At 29.8% G+C, this 25,770-nt stretch overlaps 1 protein-coding gene across 2 annotated transcripts in view; it reads left to right on the plus strand.

Moving 5' to 3' along the window:
* Window positions 1-25,770, plus strand: part of LOC107449821 (cell adhesion molecule Dscam1) — a 383,590-nt gene that overhangs the window by 284,313 nt on the left and 73,507 nt on the right. For both annotated transcript variants that reach the window (XM_071177996.2, XM_071177997.2), the window contains exons 6-9: window positions 3,986-4,161; window positions 13,083-13,352; window positions 16,076-16,483; window positions 21,060-21,221. In XM_071177996.2, coding sequence (XP_071034097.2) covers window positions 3,986-4,161; window positions 13,083-13,352; window positions 16,076-16,483; window positions 21,060-21,221 — 1,016 coding nt within the window. The remainder of the gene's footprint in view (window positions 1-3,985; window positions 4,162-13,082; window positions 13,353-16,075; window positions 16,484-21,059; window positions 21,222-25,770) is intronic.

Raw genomic sequence — 25,770 nt, forward strand, 5'->3', positions numbered from 1 at the left:
CTTTTTTGAGCTGCGCTATTATTTTGCATTTAAGACCTATGAATAAAAATGCCTCGTGTGATAAATTATAATATGCTTATGATGCCACAATTGTCCTTACATATTTCCTACCTTTTAAAATATCTTTAGTTACTTAAACTTATTTTATTAATCGAATTATATTTAAATTAAATCAAACAGTTAATCTTTTAAAGCGAACATAAAATATTTTATTCCTTTCTTATAGATCAATGCAACGACTAACTTTTATATTTCAATTCTAATGCAGACTAATTAATTCCCTGCCACGCCTAATCGAAAACAAAAGTATATTTATAACTCTTTATTATTAATTTCAATCCTCAAATATGTTTCAGTTACAGTTCAGTCAATTCCCACAGTTTTGTTGGCGACTCATGATTGCCAAAGTATTTTCAAGCCCAACATTGATTATGCGGGGTCGGCTTTGTTTTGGCTATGTTATATTTTGATAATTCGCCAATTTTGGATCTCCTATACATGCTTCTCCTGTGTCCATTGGGAACAAATACATTTACTTTCAATCAATAAACGTCAAATCAATAATCAATATAACGAATATCAGTAACGAATATCAGTAACGTGAGTATCAATAACGTGTAAATCAATATAACGAATGAAGTTAAATAGTGTACTTTATGCAGTATCCATAGTTTAATAAAAAAAAACTTTTTAAAGCACCCTTTTGTGAGAAACAAGTAATTTTTTCAAGCAAATTCTATCAATTTTAATCGAAAGTCATTTAGTATATAACTTTTTCTCTTTTTTTTCGTACTTCCCACACAATCACAAATAAATACTTATTTCTTTTAAAAAGGAATGAAGTGATGTTTTTCTTCATTGAAATAAGATAAGTTGCATACGTTTAAAATAAAAAATTATAACTAAAAATTAATCGGGCTAGCAACTTCGGGGATGACAACAATGTGATGACAACAAAAAAGACTTAAAATAAAATAATTTGTTTTTATTTTCATACAACATGCATAGGTTTTTAATAATGAATTACAGAACAATTATATCATTTTACTGAATATTCAAAAAGTTTAACTTTTAAAGTCTTGTTAAACATTGTACTGCTAGTCTTTTTAACGGACTTATATAAATCGTCATACTGAGTTGGTGTTTTTCTGTCCCTATGTTTTGTTGCTAATTCAAATCGAATGGCAACAGATCTTCTCGTTACTCATATCTTTTCTAATCAATTTACAGAGCATTAAGCATATCAATTTGCGAACTTTATCCATTAAGTAAAATGCAAGCTCAAATCTTCGAAGAAAATTGAAGCAACGTGGGAAAAAAGCGAAGAAAAATTTCCAAGATAAATAAGTTAGAAACCCTTTGTTAGCAAAAAAATAATTGCTTTTTGGATGTTTTCAACGAATGCTTTTGATAATACAGAAAATTAATTTGTTAATAAATAATGTACCGGTAATGAGTTACGAAAAATTCATGAACATTGAAAAAAGATAATAACTTTAAAATAATACAAGAAAGTTTTTTGATGAAATGGAGTGATTCTTAATTTTAATTTCATTTTCTTCCAATTATCTTCTCTAATATTTATTTGTAATTAAGAATAAGTTGTTTTTGAAGCTCCAAACTTTCTTGATATAAGAAAATATAACAAATTCGATTAACTTAAGATTGAGCTTAATACCAGATTAGTTTGAATTTTAAAAAAATACAAATTGCCTAGAGCAAAATTCGAAAGCAATTTGTTGCGCAACGACTTGTGATTAGTAATTTATTCGGCCATAATTAGCTACATATTGCAAATATATAAAATATCTAGTTGTGCACGTATAATAATACTATGTTTACTGTAAATGCTTTTAATAAATTTTTGCGTTAGTAATACAGAGCTGGCTTGTTATGATTCTCAACTCTCATAAATAGAGATGCCCAAACAAGAGGCTGAACTATATCACTTGAGTGGAATAAATCAATCAATAGTCGTTTGCACCATTCCTATTAGACGATTCATATTCCAATCTAAATAGTAACATATCACTATTAGTTGCTATCTGTAAGTGATTAATCTTATATGGATTTCCAGTGAAGTGAAGTGATGTCAGCTCGAACATCTCAATACAGGGTTAGCATAAATGATTTATCCGATTACACAGGATAGTTTATTTACAAGTATGTGACTTACAAAGAAATTATGGAAATATATATACACTCCCCAAATTTCTAGTACGTTCTACAAACATGCAATGTGCCTGGCCTAGGTTAGCTAGCACTCGTCGAGATGTGAAACAAGCTCCGTTCATGTATCAGTGTCTCTCACAGAAGTAGTTATTCTTTCTTATATCGCTTGCAGTATTGTTGTTTTTGGGAGTACATGAAGTTCGTCTTTCACATAACCTCACAGAAATCACGCAGTGTGAGATCTGGTGTCCTTGTGGGCCATAATTGTAGCGAAATATCCATTGATGTGGTAGCTCTCTGTAGAGAAAGGTGCGGATAAATTCTATCACAGTGGATTCCATTGACACGTGAAGTATATACTACAGAAATATAGTGAGTATCAGTATCTCATGTATAGGCCATATTTAAAGGTCGTATACCTTTGAATGCACATTACTTTGAATAACCCTGAGTAATGACTCTATTTGAAAAATATTTGAAACTAGTGGGGTTTGCTCCTGTTCGTCCATAATAAATTGCAATGCAAACTTATATTGTTTGCCTTGCAAACCATGCTCACTTCTCTCTCGAACAAGTTAAACTCAATTCATATGTTTTCTAGCATACAATTAATTATCAATTGCTAAAATTTTTAAAACTAATTCCTCTTTCAAAAATTTAAATTTTTAGTAAATTGAAATTAAAAAATAAGTTGAAACAAATGAAGAACTAACAGAAACAAAACAATAAGTATGCTTTTAAGAAACAATTACTATTAAGGATTCATAACTTTGTTAAAAGCAACATCAGAAATTTCAGAACTTTAAGCAATAAGTGTATAGATGTTAAATGACCTAATTATTAGATATTAGTTAAATTGAAATAAATGACATGCAATAGAAGAATTAGCAAAAAAATAACATTAATTATGCTTTTAAAAAGCATAACATCACAACTAATACTGATTTTTCAATGAATAACAATAACAACCAGTATAATTACTATTATTAACCCTGTATAAATATAATTAAAACATAATATGAAACACTTTGCTTATTTATATGAACTATTCATTATAAAACGATTTTTTTAAAAAAAAATCATTTATTAAGCATTGTCTCAACGCAATTAGTGTAATTATATGAATTCAGAAAAAATATGGAGCTGCAAAAGAGTCCTAAAAGTTTTGTCAAATAGTATGAAGAGAGTAAAATTCCTTCCATGAACTCTAAATGAATCCTTCTACTTTATTTAATATTTTCAAAAAAGATATCAAATTTCACTGGAATGAACATATAATTACTTTTAAATTTGGAATAATTCGATCAATGATGCAAATTAAATAGGACATAAATTCATACATTTGTTAAAGCGATGTTTTTCTTCTGGTGCTGTTTTCAAAAGCTTTTTTTTTTAGGGGATGGCTCATTTTTGTTGGTTTTTTCTCTTGGAATCATTTTCGTGTCCTTTTTTCTGTTCCTTTTTTTCCTAGAGCATATTTTTAAGAAAATCAGCATTGTATTTTACCTGCAATAGCTTTTTTTAAAAACTTTAAATCTTAAAATACCTATGGAAGGGAAAGAGAATTTGCTTTGAAGAATTCTCCTCGAGATATAGCATCATCTTAATTTATTACCCGTCTTTTATAGAATCACCAAAATAGAATCTGAAAAATAGCATGAATTTAAATGCATATGAAATAGCTATTTAAAAATATTGAATTGTGTCTCGTACATTGAGAACTACTACTTTGGGATGCACTGTACATTGTTCTAAGTTCTATCCAATGTTTCCCAAATATCAGCGATTCCATAGTAGTGTTGTTTTCTTTCAGATGGATGAAGGACGTGAATGGTGTTTTGAGTAATGTCAAAGAAGACGGTAGAGTGTGGCTAGTGCAGGGTACACTCAACTTCAGGAAAGTACTGCGAACGGACGCGGGCAAATACCAGTGCATTGTTCGTAACAGCATAGGAGAGAGGCGGTTCGAGAGCGCCCTCATTGTTACAGGTACTCTTTTCATTTAGCTCCTTCTTTTTCCTTTATTCCCTTTTAAATATTACCTAAAAGTAAAACTGAAAAAAATGTTGTTGAGTATCACTGTATATTCTTAGAATCATTAATATTATCTGTCTTACATGTACAGTACGCCAAAAAAATTATCACCCTAAATAAATTTTGATCTTATAATCGGGTCTTCCCATTTTAGGACTCATTCTACCTTCCTCGAGGAGATGATTATAAAAAATAAAAAAAATATGTGTTACTCAAAATTATTCGTGTGCTAAAAAAATCATAACTATTCATAGAAACAATTTTCATAAAGAATCTAAGTTTAAATGAGGCTTCTCTCGATTAATTATTTAAACGCAGGCCAATGGTGACTCTTAAACCACTTTTTCTGAACGAAACCTGAAACCGCAAGGCTTAAAGGCTTTATCCCCAAAGCAAATTATCATTTAAAGCAATCTATACCATCAGGTCGACAATATTATCTGAGCTTTAAGACAAGCGAAAAGCTTTATTTTTTTATTAAAAAAAATTCTAAATTTGAGAGTATTTTTTACCAAAAGAAAAAAACAATTCTGACTAGATCTCAATTTTTGACTTTTTATGCACCAGCGTTGAAGTCACTTTTTAACTAATTAAATTTTTCGCTTTTCATTCCTTACAAAACTGTAACTCTTCTTCATATTGAGATTTTGCACCATTTTCAATACCAAACAGAGAAAGCATTATCCAAAACTTCACTTAAAAATCATAAATGACTATTGCTAACTCACAACAGTTATGTCAATTCCGCTGCCTTTTCTAACGTAAAAAAGAAATATCGAGTTATTAGATACTTCTTTTACAAATGATTTTTGACCATTCTCAGAGTTATAAGTGAGAACTATCAAATTTTCGTGATAAAAACAAACAATAAAGAATTATTTGTATTTTTTAAGCAAGGGGTCTTAATTCTGTTAAAATAGATTCCGAACCGAAAGACGGGTGAACTATAACATTAAGAACAAGCAACATACTGACTTGAAATAAGTTACTTCATATTGTAACGCTAAGAAAGTTAAAATATTTTTTCGTTATTTTACATATCTTAGCTTAAAAACATTGTCTAATATCTCATTAAATTGTTTTATTGTTCACAAAAAGGATAGGCTTCCTCATATTTTAAATTTATAAAGTTCAAATAGTATGCCTACATCTCCGAGCCAAAAAGAAATATTTATCACTCCAGGCGGAAAAGCAGAATTATTTCGGCATTGCAGTCAAAATAAACCAAACCAAAAAAACAAATGCAGACAGAATTAAGTTAAACTAAAAATAACGATCTCTTTTTTAAAAAAAAAAAAATTAAAAGTACGCAGTGATTGCGTGAATGCACTACATTGGATTTTTTTTACGAAAATTGGTAAAAGTGAAACACAACTTCAGTTACACTTTGAAGTCCAAGAAATGCGAAAAATTTTGCAATTTTTACTTGAGTTCTATTTCAGTTTGTCGTTCTAAATGCAAATTGCCAGCCAGCACTTTTAATTACTCAAGTATTAGAATTTTTTAATCTTTATTCACTAAGAAACTTTTCTGAAGGTATTCGGTGTTTTGTTCATTTTTACTTTATTTTGTTTTTAGTGTTGATAATTCAGAAAAATAATCGTAATAGAAGTCAAATTTACTTTTATTTCAATTTAAACAGCAACTGAATTTTTCCCTTTTCACTTAATAAATTTTCAATTAATTAACTCCAAATATTTCATTTAGTATTGAAGCAATTTCCTCATTTCACTGTAAAATATTTCCGTGTATCTGCCAAAAATCACGGTACACCTGAGTGGTTATTCACTGACAGTTTTACCAAGAAGTGTAGTGAAAAACCACCATTTGCCACCATTTTTTGTATTCAGATACACTGAAATTAAAAATTAAATTATATATATTACGTATTATTTTACATATGTACTCTATTTATTATATATTTATTATATTATATATACTATTATATTTGAATACAAATATAATAGCACATATTCTGCAGATAAATTTTATAATTTTTTAATTTAGAGGTTTATGCTACTGTGTATGCAGGTAAGAATAATCTAATTTTGCATTCCAGAAATACTAAACAGATTATTCCTTAATTTACGGACCAAACTATAAGGGCCACATCAATATGATTAAGAATTACATATTAAACCATGACTGAAAATGTAATCTTATGCCTCTAGGGAGGATTTCTTTTATGAAGTAGCTCTTCGTGCGCATTTGGTACTTTAATTTTCCTAAATTATCATTATTTAATTCTAAATTTTACATTTAGCAATAATTATTGTCAAAAATTGCACTCAAATAGACTCAGAAAAGCTTTTTATCGTGTTTTATCGATTTGACAAACATGTAGAGAGCTCTAATTTAGTTTCAAACCAGTAAATTACAATAAAACAGCTGTTTTTGAGATTGTTCAGAAGTAATTCTAAACACTATTAGAAAATACAAATATTAAGATAGTTTGATGAACAAAGGAGCCATTTCAAAGGCTTTCTACAGGAAGTTTATAATAAGGAAGTGCGACTGGCTGTCTAATATGATATTTTCATTCATGGATTGATATGCAATTCTAATGATGCGCCCGAATAGTTTGGCTCATAAATTCAGCGACAATTCATTTAATGATTCTGGAAAGTTAAATTGGATTATTCTTACTCGTAGGTCCTTCAGTAGCTGAAGCATTTGCAATAATCTGCCACATCGTTGAAAAATCCTAAAAAGTATCTGAGTTGCCTTTGAATTCTCAATCCTCTCCAAGTTTTAAACCGCTAAAATGAATCATCCAGCTTATGCTTATTGACCCAAATTAACGAATTTGCAATTTTAAATGAGATCAAAAATCCCTCACAAAAAGAGACAACACGGCTTGCATATAAAATGAAGTATGAAATTTTGATGCATAATGTTTTAATTTACAATGTTTTAGTTAAAGACTTTTTAACTATTTTAATTTATTAGCTACGAAGAATGGAGTTGCTCCTCTCCCTTATCCCTCTCCTCCCCAACATATTTCAGTTGTTGGAAGCGTTGTAAAAGTAATTATTAATGCTTTTACTAAACTTATAAAGTATTTGAGTGGCAGCGGTTTTAGTTGTGTAAAGTGAAGTAAAAACAAATGTCATGTTCTGTAAAAAGTAAAAAGTGATACCATACAAAGTAAAACGGAAAATTAATTATGTGCATGCTTAAATTTTTATTTGTGTTGCATTAAATGTTTTGTTTATAAGAATCAGTATTTTTTTTTGTTCTTAAACCACTGAGCCAAACAAAAGTTTAAATGATTGTTATGTAATTATTTGATTTTTGAGAGTGAAATACTGAATGAAAAGAAAAGCTGCTGCTAAATTGTTATTTCATACAAGTCAAACATTATCTAACAATACGTATATGGTCATCCATGCATATCGGGGGAGTTGGGATTATTGTCTGGGGTGTTTTCATTGGACTCTTGGTCCAAACCTGGTGTAGACTGGAACTCTTGGTCTAAATACATGATAAACCCAACGCCAATACTTACTGGATCCTCCTCCTGTATCTCCCGCGTTGTGGCAATTTTTTGAGCTAGTCTCATACTTACAGGATGATCTATACTACACTATATAACTCTAGTTGCTATATTGAGAGGTTCATCTATGGATTGATAAGGAGACAATGGGGATAACCGAAAGGAGAATGTTGAAAGGAAAGAATGTATTCAACCGATTTCGCTCAAATTTTAATATTTTCTCATTTAAAATTAAATACTCCAAAATAGTATAAAAGTCTGTAGACCACTGAATAGTTTTTTCAACCCTTATTAAAGCAAATGAGCCGTAGTGGTCGAGGCATTATTCTGCCATTGCGAAGTTGTTGGCGTTATTATTCTGTCAGTGGCGACTCAAAGAGATCGAGGAGTGCCAGCCTTTCTGGGAAGTAAATGCCAGCGTGGCGCAATGCTGATCGCAAAGTCACAAGCATTCCATTGGGCACAAAATTAGGGAGTCATTAACCAAACTGGCCCACAACTGGCTGTTGAGGGAATCTTGCTTTTACTAAATGAAATAATAAAAATGATTAAAAAATTAAAATTGATTTCTTACAAGAAATTATTTTTGGCTAAAGGGATTTTACAATTATGCCTCAAAAATTTTTCAATCTGCTTTAAAAATTTCTGTAACATAGCTAAATACACAAAAAGTAAAATTAACAATAAAGGGTCCAAAATTAAGGGGTCTGAATCTTGGTATTAATTATTGGGACCATATTTTTCGAGATTGCAGCTACTGCCTAAGTTTTAAGAGTCAGTAATCAAAATTTATCGAATCCAAATATATGTTTCTTCAGACGAAATAGGTTTTTATGTGCGATATCGTTACTTGAAATCTGCACTTCTTTAATTAGCATATATAAGATTAGCATTAAACCCTCAAGAAATCAAAATTGAGTTGTTTTTTTTTAATTCTCTCTAAAGTTTGAAAAAAAAATTTATGACCAGATTTTCACGTTTTAAGACTCACTTTAAGTGTCCGAGAGATTAACCTTTAATATGCTAAATAGTTAGTACAGACAAAAATTATGTTACAAAATCAAAGACAATAACGTACTTTCACTGCATTAGCATATCGTTTTTTGCTAAATATTCGGACTTTTAACCTTTAAAATAAGGGGAGGGAGCCACAGTCTCGAAAATTCGGTTACAATAGCTAAGCAGGAGAATGGTCAAAAGTTTGAGCTTTGTAATATTAATTTTAGTTTTTGCTTAAAGTTTTCATATATAATAAATTTTGACTATTTTCTATTCTAAACAGTTCAGAAACTATATATATATACGTTATATATACATAACTATATGATAGCTAGAACTATAGAAACTATATATATAACTATATGATAGCTGTAGATTACATTGTTAATTGAATCTGGTGGATTTAACATGTCCTCAAGTGTAGTTTTGATGATTTCTTTAATAATTCTTCTGCAGGTCAAATTTGAGAATAGTTGATGTTCTGTATTGTCCTGGAATTCCGTGCCACGCTGTGCATGAAATGTTTGGCAGTGGCAAATCAAGTGTATTATATCTTGTTGAGAGTCACAATAAGTACAAATTGAGGTTTTTCTCAAAAATCTTGTTTGATGGGTGCCAGGTGGATTATCGGCCGGTTAAAAGTGCATAATTTATCGTTCTTACAAAAAAAATAAGAAGTGAATTAGCTGGAAATACAGAATTTATGACATTTTTCTCCAAGAAGTACTTCGAAAAACGCAGACGATGCAGTGTATTTAAAACAAATGCCTTAAAGCACATAACAGCTTACTACAACAATGCAATATAGTTGTGGAATAAAAATGAGCAATTCAATATACTATTTATTTCACTTCGTAATTAAAGGTAAAAGTAAAATTACCTTACCTCTATTTTCTGTGGCGATTCTTCAAAATACTATTTATCCGAGGGAAGACAGAACGTTTTTCTTTCGGTTCTAAAGATTGCTACTCTTGAAAATAAAGATGTCATAAGTAAAAATAAACAACGTCTGACATTGCAGGAATTAACTCCTTTCCATTTTTTGGAAACATTTAATATTCAAACAAAGATCGTAACAAACAAGATTAGACGACACATTAATATTTTGAAAAGGAACAGCTCATTTCAGCGTCATAACTCGGAGGTAATCATTCAACTTCTGCTGTAACCGCAGTTACGGTTAAATTTTAAAGTCAAATAGTCCCTCGGAGTTTCTCGACAATAGTGTACTTAAAACAAGTAAATTTTTGTTTAAGATATGACTCTAAAATAATTCTTTGACAAAAATAGATAATACAAGGGATTTAATCATTGTATGTATTTAAACAATATATTATTTGTTTACTTAATTATTATTGTTTGTGTACTTAATAATACAGTGCTACAAAGCAATATATACTGTAGTTACATTAAAGAGCCATACAAAACAAGTAAAATGATGTTTAAGACATTACTCTAAAGGAAACTTTTGACAATGTGGTGCACTTAGGGGTCACAGTACCCAAAAAATGACCAAAACATCGGTAAAAAATTTATTGCTTATAATAAAACTTAAAATTATTTCAAATGCACTGAAAAAAATCATATCTCTATCTACAGTTTTAAAAAAGTTATGAATGCTTTTACATTTCCCTAATACAGAAACTTGCACAGCAGACAGGCTTTAAAGTGCTTTTTCTCATCGATGATAATTTTGGGTTTTAATCTTAATTAAATTCCTAAGGAATTTTTTCTATTTAAGATAAAAATTTTGAAGTACTCTTTTTGTCTTAAATATAATACATTTTTTTAACCTGTGCATGGAATAAGCATTTTATGAGATATTACATTTTTTACTGCATGTTACATATATCTAACAGGAATTTTTAACCTTTTTCTGCAACTTTTTTACAGAATAATCAATAAAAAATATTCTAATTGTTATTTCAGCAAATAAATGCACAAAATTGTGAGGTTAAATATTGTAAGCACTAAGAAAAAAAACATTTTTTAAAAATATGTTAAATTAAAAAAGCCTTTGGGATTTAAAAAGATTGAAATTTTTCAATTTTTTTTCTAAATTTAAAAAAAATTAAACAGTTTGATTATTTTTTGAAGATAAATTATTGATTATGAGTTAAATGTGCATGTAAAGCACCCACAAAATGAATGATTATGCCTTTATTTTAAAAAATCATTGCAAAGGTTCTGTGACCCTTTAAACCAAATAGTGTGCTTAACGATTTAGTAATATAGTGCAACACCACAATATCGTGTATTTAAAACAAGCAGACATAAAAAAACAAGTGAAATGTTTGTTTAGTAATTAATAATATGACCTTTTTAATTCGCGAACAGTAAGAAAAACGTTAATGTATAAAATATGACAAAGCTATATTTGGATCTTAAAAAAATATTTATATTCGACATAAAAACGCACTCTGATAAACACATGTAAAAAGGCCCTTTAAAAAATGAACATGCATTTGCGAATGTTCATTTTTTCCCTTTTTTTACACGAACAGCGGATTCCAGCATAAAATGCATCCGCCAAAATTTATTATGCTATAACTCTTCTTTTTATTGACTACGTGAAGGAATATAACAAGTATGCACCCTCGAAAAAGACGCAAAAAGAAGAAAAGAGAAGTATATGCTCCTCTTATTAAGGTATAAATAACGCGTGTTTCCATACTGGCATAAAAATGACGTGTATTTCTCATATCAAATATAAGTATTTTATTTCTATCATTTTTGATGGTTTAATTCCAGTAAAGATATTTTATTTCGGATTTATGTTGGACCGTCTTTTGTTCTTTTTTCTCCATACATTATGAAGGGTCACTGAATAGTTTCTCAATATTTTGTGAATTATAAATGCAACATTTCGTCTATTTATGAAGCTCTAATTGTAATAAACATTTTACAATGCACTCCCACAATTTTTGCTCTTGATTGGAATGAATTCAATATTTCTCATTTTTTTCACAAATGTTATATACAATTTGTTACAAATTGAAAAAATTCCTTTTAACTAGTGGGCTGTGCCCCCTGCTCGCTAACGCTCGCCGACCCCTGAAAATTGCTACGCAATCTTATATGGTTTGCTTCGCAAACCAAGCTCGCTTTGCTCGCTACTAAGTTACATTGCAAATGCACAAAATTCTAAGAATTCAAAACAATCATTCAAATCCATATAACAATTTTTTTTTAAAAATTATATCTTTTTAATAAATATTAAGTCATTAAAATAAATTTGAATTCAAATAAATAACATGTAATTTGTTAAACCTATTAGAAATGTGCTATAGTATAAAATCTTAAAGCGTAACGGCACGACTGAGACTCAATTTTCAATGAATAACTAATAGCAATAATAAAACAAATAAATTCGCGATATAAATCAAAAATCGTCAAATAAATTCGTAATATATAAATTAGTGAAAAAAAGCGCTTTCGACAAAATACTAAAATAGAGATCTATCGACAAAGACTACTCACTTCTGCCTAGCTTGATAGTATGAGATTGCCGCAGCTGATAGAATGATCTCTCTGGTTATTTCAGTTTCTGTTTTTAAAAGCGTTATATGTTGAGCCACCTATGCTAGATATGGCACGTGACATTTTTAGCGGCAATCATTGGTCGATTTTCTAGCTTTGCCATTCGGGGAGTTGTAATGAGGCTTTTTTTTGTCACCGTGTAAGAGAAATATGTATATAGATTAGTATTTTATTCTCTTTTTCTTTGCCATCTATCTGATTCATTAATCAAAATATTTTAGGAATGCATCAGCTCATATTTTATGTGTACATATGTTTTAAATGGTATAAATTTTAAAATATGTAAAGAAAAGTTGACAAGCATTATACGACTTGCGTTTGATTGCTTTGTGAAAGTTTTGGACATATATAATAACTTTGTTTAGTTGTAGGTTTTAATCCAAGCTCTATTACACGGACGCTTATCGTGTTTTGCATTTAATGTGTTTTGCAACGTGATGTATTAACGCATGTCACATGTTACATTAGAGTCCAATAAAAAATATTAATGTAGGAAGAGACAGATTCATGTGGAAACGTCATTGAGATTTCGATCCCTCCTTGTTTTTAATATCATTATCGGATATCTAAAAAGTGCAGAAAACAGATTTCTTTTAAAATGACTAAGTGAAATCCATACCGATGAAAAAGTTTTAACAGATAATGCTTACAGACATTAGAGCTCTTTATAAAGTATTCAACTCTTTTTATTCCCTCTAACCTAAAATTTATAATTGAAACATAAATTTTGATTGAATTTAAACTTTTAAAATTTGATTATTTTGACAAAATGATATTACATTTTTCATATTATTGTATAATTTTAAATTGCTTACAAAAGTTTCGTTTTTTTCTATTGCAGCGTCATTGCAGGCTTCGCTTTTACCACCCCATCAGACCCTCAACACAGGACAGGAAGGAACGTTTACGTGCAACGTCAGTGGCTATCCCGTGCACACAATATCTTGGAAGAAAGACCAGAGGCCGATCGTTCCTTCGAATCGAATCCAGCTAGTGACGAGAGACGTGCTGCACATCACTGCCTTGAGACGTGAAGACAGAGGGATGTATCAGTGCTTCGTCTACAATGAAAACGATGGTGCGCAGGGGACGGCCGAATTGAAAATCTCAGGTATGATAATATTAAATGTAAATTTTTTCATATATCCTTTCATTGAAAAATCTATGTGCAGTTTCAAATCATTGTGTCGCGCAACTTCATGCATCTCTCTTTTTCCCGTGTATCACGTTATCCATTTTATTGATTTTTTAATGATTTTGATTTTTTAATTATAGTATGCAATTTATTAATTATATTAGTATCCTTTTCAATTGTATCGTGTAATTCATTGTAGCTAGCTATTTTTTCAATTGTATTTCATACTTCATCAAACTGATTTTTTTAAAAATTATAACAGGTAATTCCATGTCGAACAATTTTTCAGCAATTGTCGAACAATCTGTTAGCTATTACAGCGATTGTATTCTTTTATTTTCTCTGACATACACAGACGATTCGCGATCGCAACGAACTATAGGGGGCGTTGTTGTATGAGACGCTTACCTGCGATTTCTACATGAACCGTCATTCAGTTACTCTAGAGAAGTCGTTAATGTAGCACGTAGTATTGCAACGTTCCTTCTTTATTGTGGCTAATTAAAGTTAAAAAAGAAAAATGCTTGATATTCTTTCTTATGCAAACGAAAACAAAATGGTATCTCTTTTTATTAGAGAAGGAATATCCAAAACACATCGGAAAAATATTTGTACATTAACAGAAAAAAATATGTATATTCTTATAAGAGTTAAAACCTAATGCCCGAGAAATAGTTTTACTAAATTTAATGATATAACATGAAAGGCCCATTTAAACTTTACATTCTATAGTTTTAAGAATCATATTACTTCAAAAATTAAAATGAACAAAAAGTATACATAAGCCTCATAATTTTTTGAAATTTAATTTTGTAAACAAAGTTTTTTGACAACAATTTTTATCAAAAAATTTTAAGTTTCAATAAAAATCATTGTTTAGAAACTAAGAAACGTAAAATAAAGAATGCTGACGAAACAAAAACAAAAAAACTTCTTTTTTGTCGCCATTTTTAGTGCTACAAAAATTCGTCTTTGGGATTTGCCAAAAACAAAACAAGATGCAATTGTATTTTTTTAGGAGGGAAATATTTTACCGAAAAAACGAAAATGTACCAATTCCCACAACATAAAATTTTATCTTGGTAAACGTACGTTTTGGAAATGTTATTTCATTTGGAATCTTATTTATCAGAGTTCATATGGCGATATGATTGTTTTGAATCTATGCTAAACTCTATATCGGCTCATTTTCCACCGAAATCCGATTGACTATTTTGATTTTAAATAAAGTGTTTTATTTTATGAATTGTCGCAAAAATTTTAAGTGTAGATTAGCGGCACTTAAAAACCGCCAAATCTGTAGCGGCGGTGGCGTTGATACGTAAGTACCGAATTTTTATTCCATACTTTTCTGAATCATATTACTTCAAACATTGGAATATACAAGAAGTATACATAAACACATAATGTTATACCATTTAAGTTTTCAAAAAAAGTATTTTGAGAACAATTTTTATCAAAAAATTATAAACTAAAAAACAGAAAATAAAGAATTCTTAGGATAAAAAAACGATTTCAAGAATTCTTTACATTGAAATAAAAACTTTCATATTGTTTCTTTTTTTATTATTCTTATAGTTCTTAATCAGACGTAAAAAACCATTCTGTAGAGAACCATCATCAAATGAAAAAAAAATATTTACAGGCAAATTTTTTATTGTAAAAATCATTGCACTTACCAGATTTATAATTCCCGGAGAATTCCAAAATGATAAGTTCCTTGTTTGAAAGCTTTATTCTCAAATAATAAATACATAGTTTATCCCTTCATTATTTTTAGATAACATACTACACAGCAAAATTTTATAATTGATATGAATTTGAATATGTAGCTAAAAACAGAATAGCTGAATTCTAGTTGAACTTATTCTTTCAAAACAAAAAAATACTTACCAAGAAAGCGATTAAAATTAATTAAGAATCAGCGCAAATGGCACTATTTCAAGTAACTTGGATAATTTTTACTGTTGTTTTCCGAATTATATGGATACAGAAATATATACTATTCTATAACGAAGAAGAATATGTTATAACTATTACAATTCTGTATGTTCTGAATTCATATTTATTCACTGGAATGACGAAAGCAATGTTGACACTTTAATTCGTAATGAATTGAAGACAGAAGAAATGCATTTTACCTTAATACACACATCTGTAACAGTATCCGAAATCGGAAGTCATCAGTTGCAAGTTTGTTGATAATAGAAATTAAAAATTATTGAGGAATTTTTCTTCAAATGCTTGGCGTGTTCTGTTCCTGAAAGATTTACTAATATTCTGGAGATTTTTTTCAAGTTCTTCGGCCTTTTCCTTAGGGAAATTTTGTTTCTTATTTGCTGCTAAAAAATGGCGTCTGATTCTGTCAATGATTTCGATGGAACTAAATGAAAACGTGATAAATTAATGTCTGATATTTACAGGCTCCCGCTAGACGGCGTACTCGAGCGTTGCGATCGCGAATAAGCAAAAACCATTAATAACAAGAAAAAGTAGTTTGGTTGCCTAGAAACCAGCCAAAGTTGCAGTTATTATATTTACAAGAGTTGGCAGACGATTTAAAACAATTATTTAAACTAATTCTCAATTGATGTCGGAACACAATCTACATTGAATCATGTTTTCTAATTTTGTGTAGATTTCAATATGTCATATGACTGAACGCAAACTACAGAAAAACTCTGTTAATTCTGTTGCAGATGTCCCACCCAGTCTAATATCAGTTTTTCCGGAACAAACTGCACATCCTGGTTCACTTGTCTCCTTGAAATGCACATCGACAGGTAACCCTCCACCTAGAATAACATGGTACTTGGACGGTGGGGTTGTGTCCCGAACTGGAAGGATTAACCTGGGCGATTATATCACCGAACACGCTAATGTGGTGAGTTTTCTTAACATTAGTGACGCAAGAGTGGACGATGGCGGTGAATACAAATGCCAAGTCAGCAATGACGTTGGAAGCACCTTCCACGCAGCAAGACTTAATGTCTACGGACCGACATTCATAAGACCCATGTCGAATGTGACTGCTATTTCGGGTGAAGATCTGATCGTCCGATGCCCGTATGGTGGTTACCCGATAAAAGGCGTCAGATGGTTCAAAAGTAAGTAAATAAATGTTGGTTACGTGCTACTAAAAATTTAATGTTACTGTGGTTCCATATTATAAGAACATTCAGCTTAGTATTTTGTTTTCTTTAAAAGAACTTAGAAAACATTTGCCAAACACATAATATAATTAGAATATTAATAAAAAAAAAGTTAACATTTCTCCCCAGATATTGGATTATTTAACACTATTTCTCCTAACCATCGCAGAATCTTCCCGTGTAGATATTTCTCACAGAGGAAGTTTTTTGTTAAGACAGAGTATGTTTTTATATGCACAGCAGACATTAACCTGATGCATAATAAAAAATGTGTAGCTTATATTAGAAAACTAAATGTATTTTTTCTGGTTTCCTATCTTTTCCTCTCCATATTAAAAAATCTTAAGCACCTCTACTATTTTGAGTTGTCGACTTTATGCTAGTTGTTTTTATTTTGTTTTGCTGCTTTTGTACGATTTAGAAGTATGAAATTGCGAAGATGTGTAGAAAAATGTGTAACAATCTTAAAATAACTAAAATTTATAATTAATTCCATAATTATTAACTCATAAATTTGTGGTAGAGGAAATACCATGCAATCCACAGAAATGCAACAAAACAATTGAAATTAAACTAAGGTTAACTTTTTAAAACCTTAACGCGAGTTTTTTTACGAAATTCCAGTTTGTTCGAAAATTACAGCAATTTTAAGTGCTTTTTTGCGTTTTTTTTGTTTAGTTTTTCCCCCTTTAATTAATGACTATTTATCTATTGTTCTGAAAACATTTATCTATCGCAAGATGTTTATTTTGTAGCTCGAATATGACTTAATGTCTAAAGTAGCAAAAATAAGCAAAAAAAAAAGAAAAGAGATTATATGTTGCTTGATGTAAATCTTAATATTAATATCGAAAGTTTTGACAATACCAAAGACTCAAGAAAGAAAACCGTTTCCCATTTAAGTTGCTATATGATCTAAATTTATTATTATTGTTAACAAGAAAAAATATTTCTCATTTATTTGCTTCTTAATGACTTCTAGATATGCATAGTTGATTTTTTTTTAAATTTAGGTAATTGTCTATTTCATTACGATTAACAAAATATTCTTGCATGCAAATATAATCATATCTTTTATGAATAAAAATAGTCTTCATTTTTTTAAATAAAATATCGAATTTTAAAAAAAGAAGAAGAAAAAACAATTCGAAGCAATTAGATACCTGCAAGCAACGTTGCGCATGGGTCGGCCAATGAGGTTCGACACGTACACATGACGTCGCTTGAAGGTATAAAATTAAACCTGATCCGATAATTGATTCAGGTGATGACAAGCCCATGCCTTATAGCGGAAACGTTAGCATGACACATCACAAAAGCATCACAAAAACGTGATTAGACACGACCAAGTGACTAGTTGCATAAAATCAATTATGAAACTGGGCGGGACTTCCTAATTGCTTTGAAAAAAATTTATTATTCGATTAAAGATCTAATAAGTGAAAATAAAAATTATGACATATTGCGAGTACCTTTTTAATCACTCAGATAAATGCTGAATGGGAAATAGTATATTGACTTACTGAAGACAAGCGACTAAAATAGAATGGCAGTAATGTTTCTGTTGTAAGCAGATGTAGTGGCTCTAACATATCAGCCAGCTTTAAGTGGCAGTTGCTATTGTTAAAATAAGCAAAAAAGTTACAAAAGTTTAAAACTAAGTGTATAAATACAGAACTAGTGGAGTAGTGGTATAAATACAGAATATCTGTATAAAGACGAAATATCCAGTTTGGATTATATTTCCCTTATTATGTAACTTTGTGTAACAAATAATGAATTGGCTATAAATTAATTCCATGTATTAAGCATTCTACTGAAGTACTATACATTGGATATGATAATCATAGGTGCAATGCTTTCTGCGAAAAAAATATACACAGAGTTAAGAGGAAATAATCCACGCCTGAAAATAATATTTATCATTTCCTTTTCTGGAAATAATATTTATCCTTTTCCTTTTTAATATCTAATCCATTTTTAATATTGTTATTTATTTTATTATTTATTTTATTGTTATTTATTTTATTGTTATTTATTTTATTGTTATTTATTTTATTGTTATTTATTTTATTGCTATTTATATTTTGTTCTTTATTTTATTGTTATTTATTTTATTGTTATTTATTTTATTGTTATTTATTTTATTGTTATTTATTTTATTGTTAGTTATTTTATTGGTATTTATTTTATTGTCACTCTTAAAAATACTCTGGTCATCATAGAATCAATAAAGTGTAATTTTTGAAACTTTCCTAAAATGCTGCTATCGAATTTTAAATTCTAACCCTCATTCTTAACCCTTTTAATATCATATTGAAAGCATAAATAGAATAAAGATCATTAATTGAAGTATGCAATTCATATTTACGTCACTTATTTTACTAATAAAATATTAAGGCACGCGTGAGTTTGAGCTAAGCATTCTTCATTATTGATTTAAATACATACTTCAAATGCTTATGAACGATAGATTTGAAATTAAGGATTCGGTCCCATAATTTTTGAAGTTCTTCTGCGCTAAATTCAGAGAGGTATCACTCCACAATTTTTAAAGTGTGTTTAATGTCAGCATGTGTTCAGTGTACAATCTGTTATAGTCAAGAATAATGCTCAAAATTCACTGAGGCACATATAGAGAAAAGAGTTTCTCTATCTACAAAGGTAATATGAACGTGTTGTGCAAACTTTCATTTTTTTTTCTTTTCGAAAATAGCCTCCGTTTTCTTTTTGACAACATATCTAAGTCAACAAGAGAACTTAAACAGAACTATCATTGTCTCTTTTGGACAGGAAGCAAAATTAAGGTATCTAGAGCAAAAACATGATTCAGGGCAAAAATTTTCGAAATTCAGTATATTATAAATTTTGAATTCATGTTCTCTTAGCTTTCCAAAAATACTTTACTTTTGTTTGTACTTCAATCATTTAGAATGTTATAGCAGTTTTTTTGCAAGGTGATAACACTGGATAGACTAATGGTTTTAAGACTATAAATGCGCTTGTCTCAGGATCAGATTTGTTCATTCCTTACACCACCTTAAACACGATATCTCATGCAGTTTTTAAAGTAATTGACTACAGTTTTTCATGAATGTTAATGGTTATAGCTCGCATGTTTTGAACTACAGACTAAGAGAAAAAATTATAATTTTTATTTTTTATGCATGTTTTTTCGCAAAGACTTTGCTCTTTTAACTACATTGATCCCTAACTCAGTAGTGTATGCACTTGATTTTAAGGCAATAGTTCAAAACATAGTTGATGGCAGTCTAAATAAAATCCTTGAGGGAGTTTTTGTTTTAGGCTATAGAAATTGCTTTACAGTGTTAAGTCTATATGCAAAAAAGGCCTCATTTTTACCTAAAAATGGTCAGTTAAAGAATAATAAAAATAAATTTTAGCCTTAGTTAGCGGAGGCCTTAGTTTCTAACACCTCCAAGTTGCATAATCTCTTTTCTGGTTCATGAAAAGCACAGGCTATAGGTTAAAATACATCTTTTTGAAGATGTCTTATTTCCCTTGACTTGGTTTACAAAATTATGTATGAATGCGTAAAAGAATAACATTTTTAATTAAAGAGAACCAAAGAAACAAACACCTTTGGAAATAAATGTAAAAAGACTGAAATGTTAAGTTTCGTGTGATTGAAATCGAAGAATAAAAAAGGAGACTTTGCTTCTATTTCTTCGAAACTTTTTTTTGATGCATCATTTCTTATTAGCCGAACAAAGAAACTTTGTTGTCCTTTATAAAGCCATTATGTTCCTAAAATTCCTCCAAAACCTTTTAAGCAAATGGTTTTTTTTGAAAAATAAGATACACTTTTTTGGCTACAACTGAAACTTTCAATTTCTCTTCTCGGCTGCTTTTTTAGTCTACTGATACCTACTTTCCCTAACAATCTTCTTTCTTCCCCTTTTTCTTTTCATGTTTATTTTCATGTTTTTTTTTATGTTTATTTTCTTCGGAAGAAAATCAGTTTAAGGGATAAACATGATTTTTTTAACCACCCGTAGATTGATTATCCCTTAAAAATCACTTCTTTGAGTCTGAAATATCGAATGAACAGTGAAGAATGCAAAGACAACTGCAATGATATTTTAATTTCTTACCTCTGAAAATCATTTGCGTAAAAATAATTTTTGACAATGTAAACTATCGAAATTAAAAGGTAAATAAAAATTTAATATAGTAATGAATCTTAGTTATAACTGCAAAACGAGAACATAGAACAAACCTTACCCTTCTAATAAATATTATCTATCTAAACTTAACGAACAGAATAATTTTTTTAAATGCGTTCTCTTCGGTGAGCAAATAGATTCGATTCTCTTACCATCAAACCATCCATAAAAGGTGTCCCATGATGAGCATCTGTTTTTTCTAAAATCATTTTATTTATCATTGTAGCACCTTTTCAGCTGGAATCTTCTTATCATTAAACCACTGACAAAAGGTGTCTTATAGTGGGACGCTGATCATCTGTTTATTCCGAAAACATTTTATTTATCTTTGGTTCATGTTTCAGGTGGCATCCTCTTACCATTGAACCACCGACAAAAGGTGTCCCACGGCGGGACGCTGACCATTCAGAGTGTCCAAAGAGCAGCTGATGAAGGTGAATACAGTTGCGTCGTTCGCAGTATGGATGGTGAAATGGCAACGGGAGCAACATTTGTTTCAGTAGTGGGTGTGTATAATTATGTCTCTCTCGGTGTCTGTTTTTGCATGATAAATTATTCACCCTTCAACAAAAAATAGGGTACTTTGTAGCAGAACTCATTCCAAGAAAGGTATCTTATATTGGTTGGTTGGTTGATTCTAATGCCACTTACCACACGGGCAAGCCTGCTTGGTGAAACCGAGCAAATTTAAGGCAGAGTGTGCGATTCTTGTTTTTCAGTGGCGCCATCTGTGGCCAAGAATTCGACTTCTGCTACATCATACGTTACACCTGTTTATATGATATATAGTACACTAGTACACAGTAGTCTTATATGATATATAGTACACTAGTACACAGTAGTCTTATATGATACATAGTATAAAAGATGCATATTTCCAGAACTATGCTGACACAGGTTAATCATGCATGGATAACCTATGGTTATTGCAATCATTTTATCTCTTCCTATGCTACTTTTGACAATCATGCGCTGTGTTATAAATTTATCAAATAGTAGTATTTGCGTTTCAATGGGGTAGAACAAACTATACTGATTGTTAGAAATGTCTACACTAATTAAACATGCATTGTCCAATCTAGCTCTTGTAATCGGCATCTCTCCTATTATACTGCTTTTGACAATCATATACTTCACTGATGCCCAAAAGTTAAGAGTAAGTCGTAAATTGTGGGAGACTGTTAGTAAATATAGATAAAATTATTCAAAATAACTTAGTCAAAAATGTAACTAATTATAAATATTACATAACTTAGATAATCTGAAAATAATTCTTTACTTTTGACTTAGTTCTGTGACCTGTATGAAGCTTAAATTTGTATTTACTTAATATTTAGAAACAATACAGTCATGAATAACCTGGTCTACGTGTGAGCACCTTGGTGCGTAATGACAATTTATGACAGCGTAGTAGTCAAGTAAAATCCTATAATATTATTCTACAGTATAGTATATCCTATAGTATAGTATAATTGAATATATACTAGTAAATATTAAATTTTATATGTATTTAGTAACATTTTCATGCGTATTTTAAGTAATTGTTTTATATTAATGCACATACATACATTTAATAACTTTAACTTTTTGTGTTTTTTTTTCTCCATAATTTCGAAATTTTACTCCCAATAATTAAATATTTTCTCTAGTCAATGTTAGATTCTTTTCAATAATTATTTATTTTGTTTTATTTTCATAGTTAAAATAGTTTTGAAAATGAAATTTCATGCTAAAATGCATTGGTATTGCATTTAGTATTGCATCTCATCATAAAGAAGCTTCGTCTTTTTTAAAATAGAATTTCTAAACAATTATTACATCTATTCATGATTGTATTTAGACAGACCATAATACAACAATATACATGCTTGTTTCTACTTTAGGAGCAATTTAACATTTGAAATGTGCATATTATTTTATTTAGTTAAAACCTGATGTCCACGTATGTGGACCTTAAGTTAGTAGCCACCTGGCAGTATAATTCGTTTTTTGTTTTTCTTATTATGACTTATAACAGTAAATTAGAAATTCAGAACTGCAAAATATTTTTTTCTGTATATTTCTTTATGCTTCAGTTGTGAAGAGGTTAAGTACATTTGAATTAATTGAAAATCAGAAACTTATCTCAGTTTAAAACAGGAGATGCTTTGTACAGATATAAAGAAAATAGGTTTCCAAAAGTCAGAGATGTTTCTGAACAAACCTTTTATTGAACTATCAGCATGCGATCTTACATTGTGTTGAAAATTATTTTTAAAGTAATTGGCTTGTTTAATTAAATTTACATCAAAATTACTTAAAATGTAAATTGAAAACTAAAAATAGGCATTTATTTATTCTAACAGAGAAATTCTCTTTCAGTACTACTTTATAATAAGTAATATAGAAAGCATTATAATAAAAATGTCAACTCCTGCAGGAGGTGGCATCGCAAGAAACCGCTTGGATTACTCTTAAAGTGCTGTTAAATGACTCCATTGAATCAAAATCTTTTAAAGTTTTGGATTCAAGTATCCATGGTATTAGTAATCATTGTGAAATCATAACATACAGTTTTTCTATGATTTACGTGGTTATTTATATGAGCAAACTGGTTACGATATGACCCTATCTCCAAAGTTACCAGCAGCCTCTTGTGACCCGTTAGTTTGTTGACCTGAAATTGGCTTCAGCCTGATGAAAAAAATTTTAAGGCAAAATTTTTGGGAAATATTATGAATCAAAATAAAACGCTTTAGTTTCCTTGATATAAAAAGCATAAATAGACTTTTGCGAAATTTCGAAAGAATAATTCACTGAAAATAAAAAAGAGGAAAATTTATGTCGTGTGAAATGTTTTCACTTTCTTTCATAAATCGTCTATTTCGACAATTGCCCCCGTTTCAGTCCGTGAGGTGGACTTTTAAACAAGAAAAGAGAAATAAGAGGAACGTCATGGCAAAAAAAACTAGTAGACTTATTGAAGTTTATAAAAAGAAAAGAAATATATTGAGCCATAACGATAGAAAGGAAATGGCTATGAGTTTTCAGTTTGTTTTCATACAACTGGGTCTTATCCAATAGCAAAATAATACTTACCAAAGTTAAAAGGGGAGTATATAGTTCGTGTCACATTTTATAGTTTCTTACCAGTAAGTGCAGGGAAAAAAATTCGGATGATTCAAAGCAAATATCTTAAATATAGTCAGAAATATATTTAAATATAGTTTTTTTTTGTAATTTATGAAGCTAATTGGCGTATTTTGTTAGACTAAATCGGTCATTAAATTTAAATTGATCGTTTGCTTTTAAATTGATGGTTACATTAAGGTTTAGTTACATTAAGGTTTAAGCGTGGCATTTGATTTTTCTTTTATCTATGTCACAAAGAAGTAAACTTTAGAATTATACTCTAGTGCATCCCACCACAGAGCCACTAAATAAATAAAAAATAGCGATTCAAAATTTCTTTGATAATCGCCACCAGATCCCCATTTTTTCGCCAAAAATGCATCTGATGCATGCGCTGTAATATATGAGTCTTAAACTTATCGTATTGCTTGTTATACGAGACAGCCGTAATAACTTCAGAAACGTTCATTTTACGCTGGTTCAAAATTTTGGAGTATTGAATTTTGTTATCAAAGTTAATTTCATATTGCTTTTTTTAAAAAAAAAGACAATTATGGACGATATTTATAAGTAATCTAAATAATATAATTTCATCTTTACGATAACAAATTTCCATTTTTTTGCAATAAATAAATTTTATGTTGTGTTATTGATTCAAAAACTCAATCGATTATGATTTAAAAAGGAATATTCAAAATATATAACTATGATTTAAGAAGGAATATACAAACCTGAAATTTTACTTAGAGTTTTCCTCCAAGATAATTTTCCTCCTTTTAAAAATAAACCCCTGTAGTGTTTACTATGTTTTAGGAAATACATCAAAAGGAATGCTTTGTAGTATCAATAGTTTTTTGGTAGCTTAAAATTTTCAATTTTTGAAAAAAAGTAGCTAAATGTTTTCAAAAGTGGCCACTATTAAAAATGTCACGACTGGTCTATGGTCGGTAACAGATTTTCCTGTTTTTGCCCTATAGCACGTATACCCCTGTAACTCTGTAATGCAATTTTTGTGCTTTCATTGATCCTTAGACTTGCCAGTAAATAAAAAATATTAATTTTAAAGCCATATTAACTATTAAAAAAGAACTAAGAACGCTCTTATGTAAGTTTAACAATATTTCCTCTACGTCCAGGAAAGGTTTATGCGTCAAAATTGACGGTGCACATTCTGTCTAAAGCTTTAACACATGTTGCTTGTTACGCAAAGGGTTACAAGAATTTGCTTCTTCCGTAAGCGGGAAAATATCATAGAGTATTTATAACTCTATGGAAAATATGGAGATTTCTCAAATTTACGTTAGTTTAAGTAATTGCCAGTTCTGGTGAAATGCGCCTTGACCTGTGAAAAAATACCAAGCTTACGTAAATGAAAATAACAGATTTTGCAAAAATCCTTAAGTTAAAAACGCTAACGTAGTGGAATATCATTTTAACATTGACTATTTTATGGATGTAGACTATTTCTTGAAACATGTGGCATGCAATTCATTGCTCTATGCAAAACTGCTAATCTGTGAGCAGAAAAATTTTGTCGCTTATAGACTTAGATGAATTCTGCGATAAAGAATGCAGAATATATTTATTATTCACGTGATCATACAAATATAGTAATCAAGATTTCTGATGTTTACTTCAAACTGAAAATCACTGTCTCTTAACCCGTTCAGGATCGCTGTCATATAAACTTGATTCACCCTTCACTGTCCACGATATCATAAATGAGAAGAGCTTTCCTGACTCCAACGGGCCTTGAATCCCTGGGAGAGATTTCAATTTGAAATGTTTTATTTCAATTTTTGAATAGCTCTAGATTGTGATTAAAGTCCGTTATGATTTCAAATAATCTCCCACAGGTGTTTCCTTTGAGTATAAGCTTTCAATATTTTTTTTTACTTTATCTGACGCGTAAACAAACATTAAACACGTAAATAATGGTGCGCA

The sequence above is a fragment of the Parasteatoda tepidariorum genome, chromosome 3 (assembly GCF_982258835.1).
Source record: "Parasteatoda tepidariorum strain Cologne lab strain chromosome 3, Ptep-v5.0, whole genome shotgun sequence".
Classification (NCBI taxonomy): Eukaryota; Metazoa; Arthropoda; class Arachnida; order Araneae; family Theridiidae; genus Parasteatoda; species Parasteatoda tepidariorum.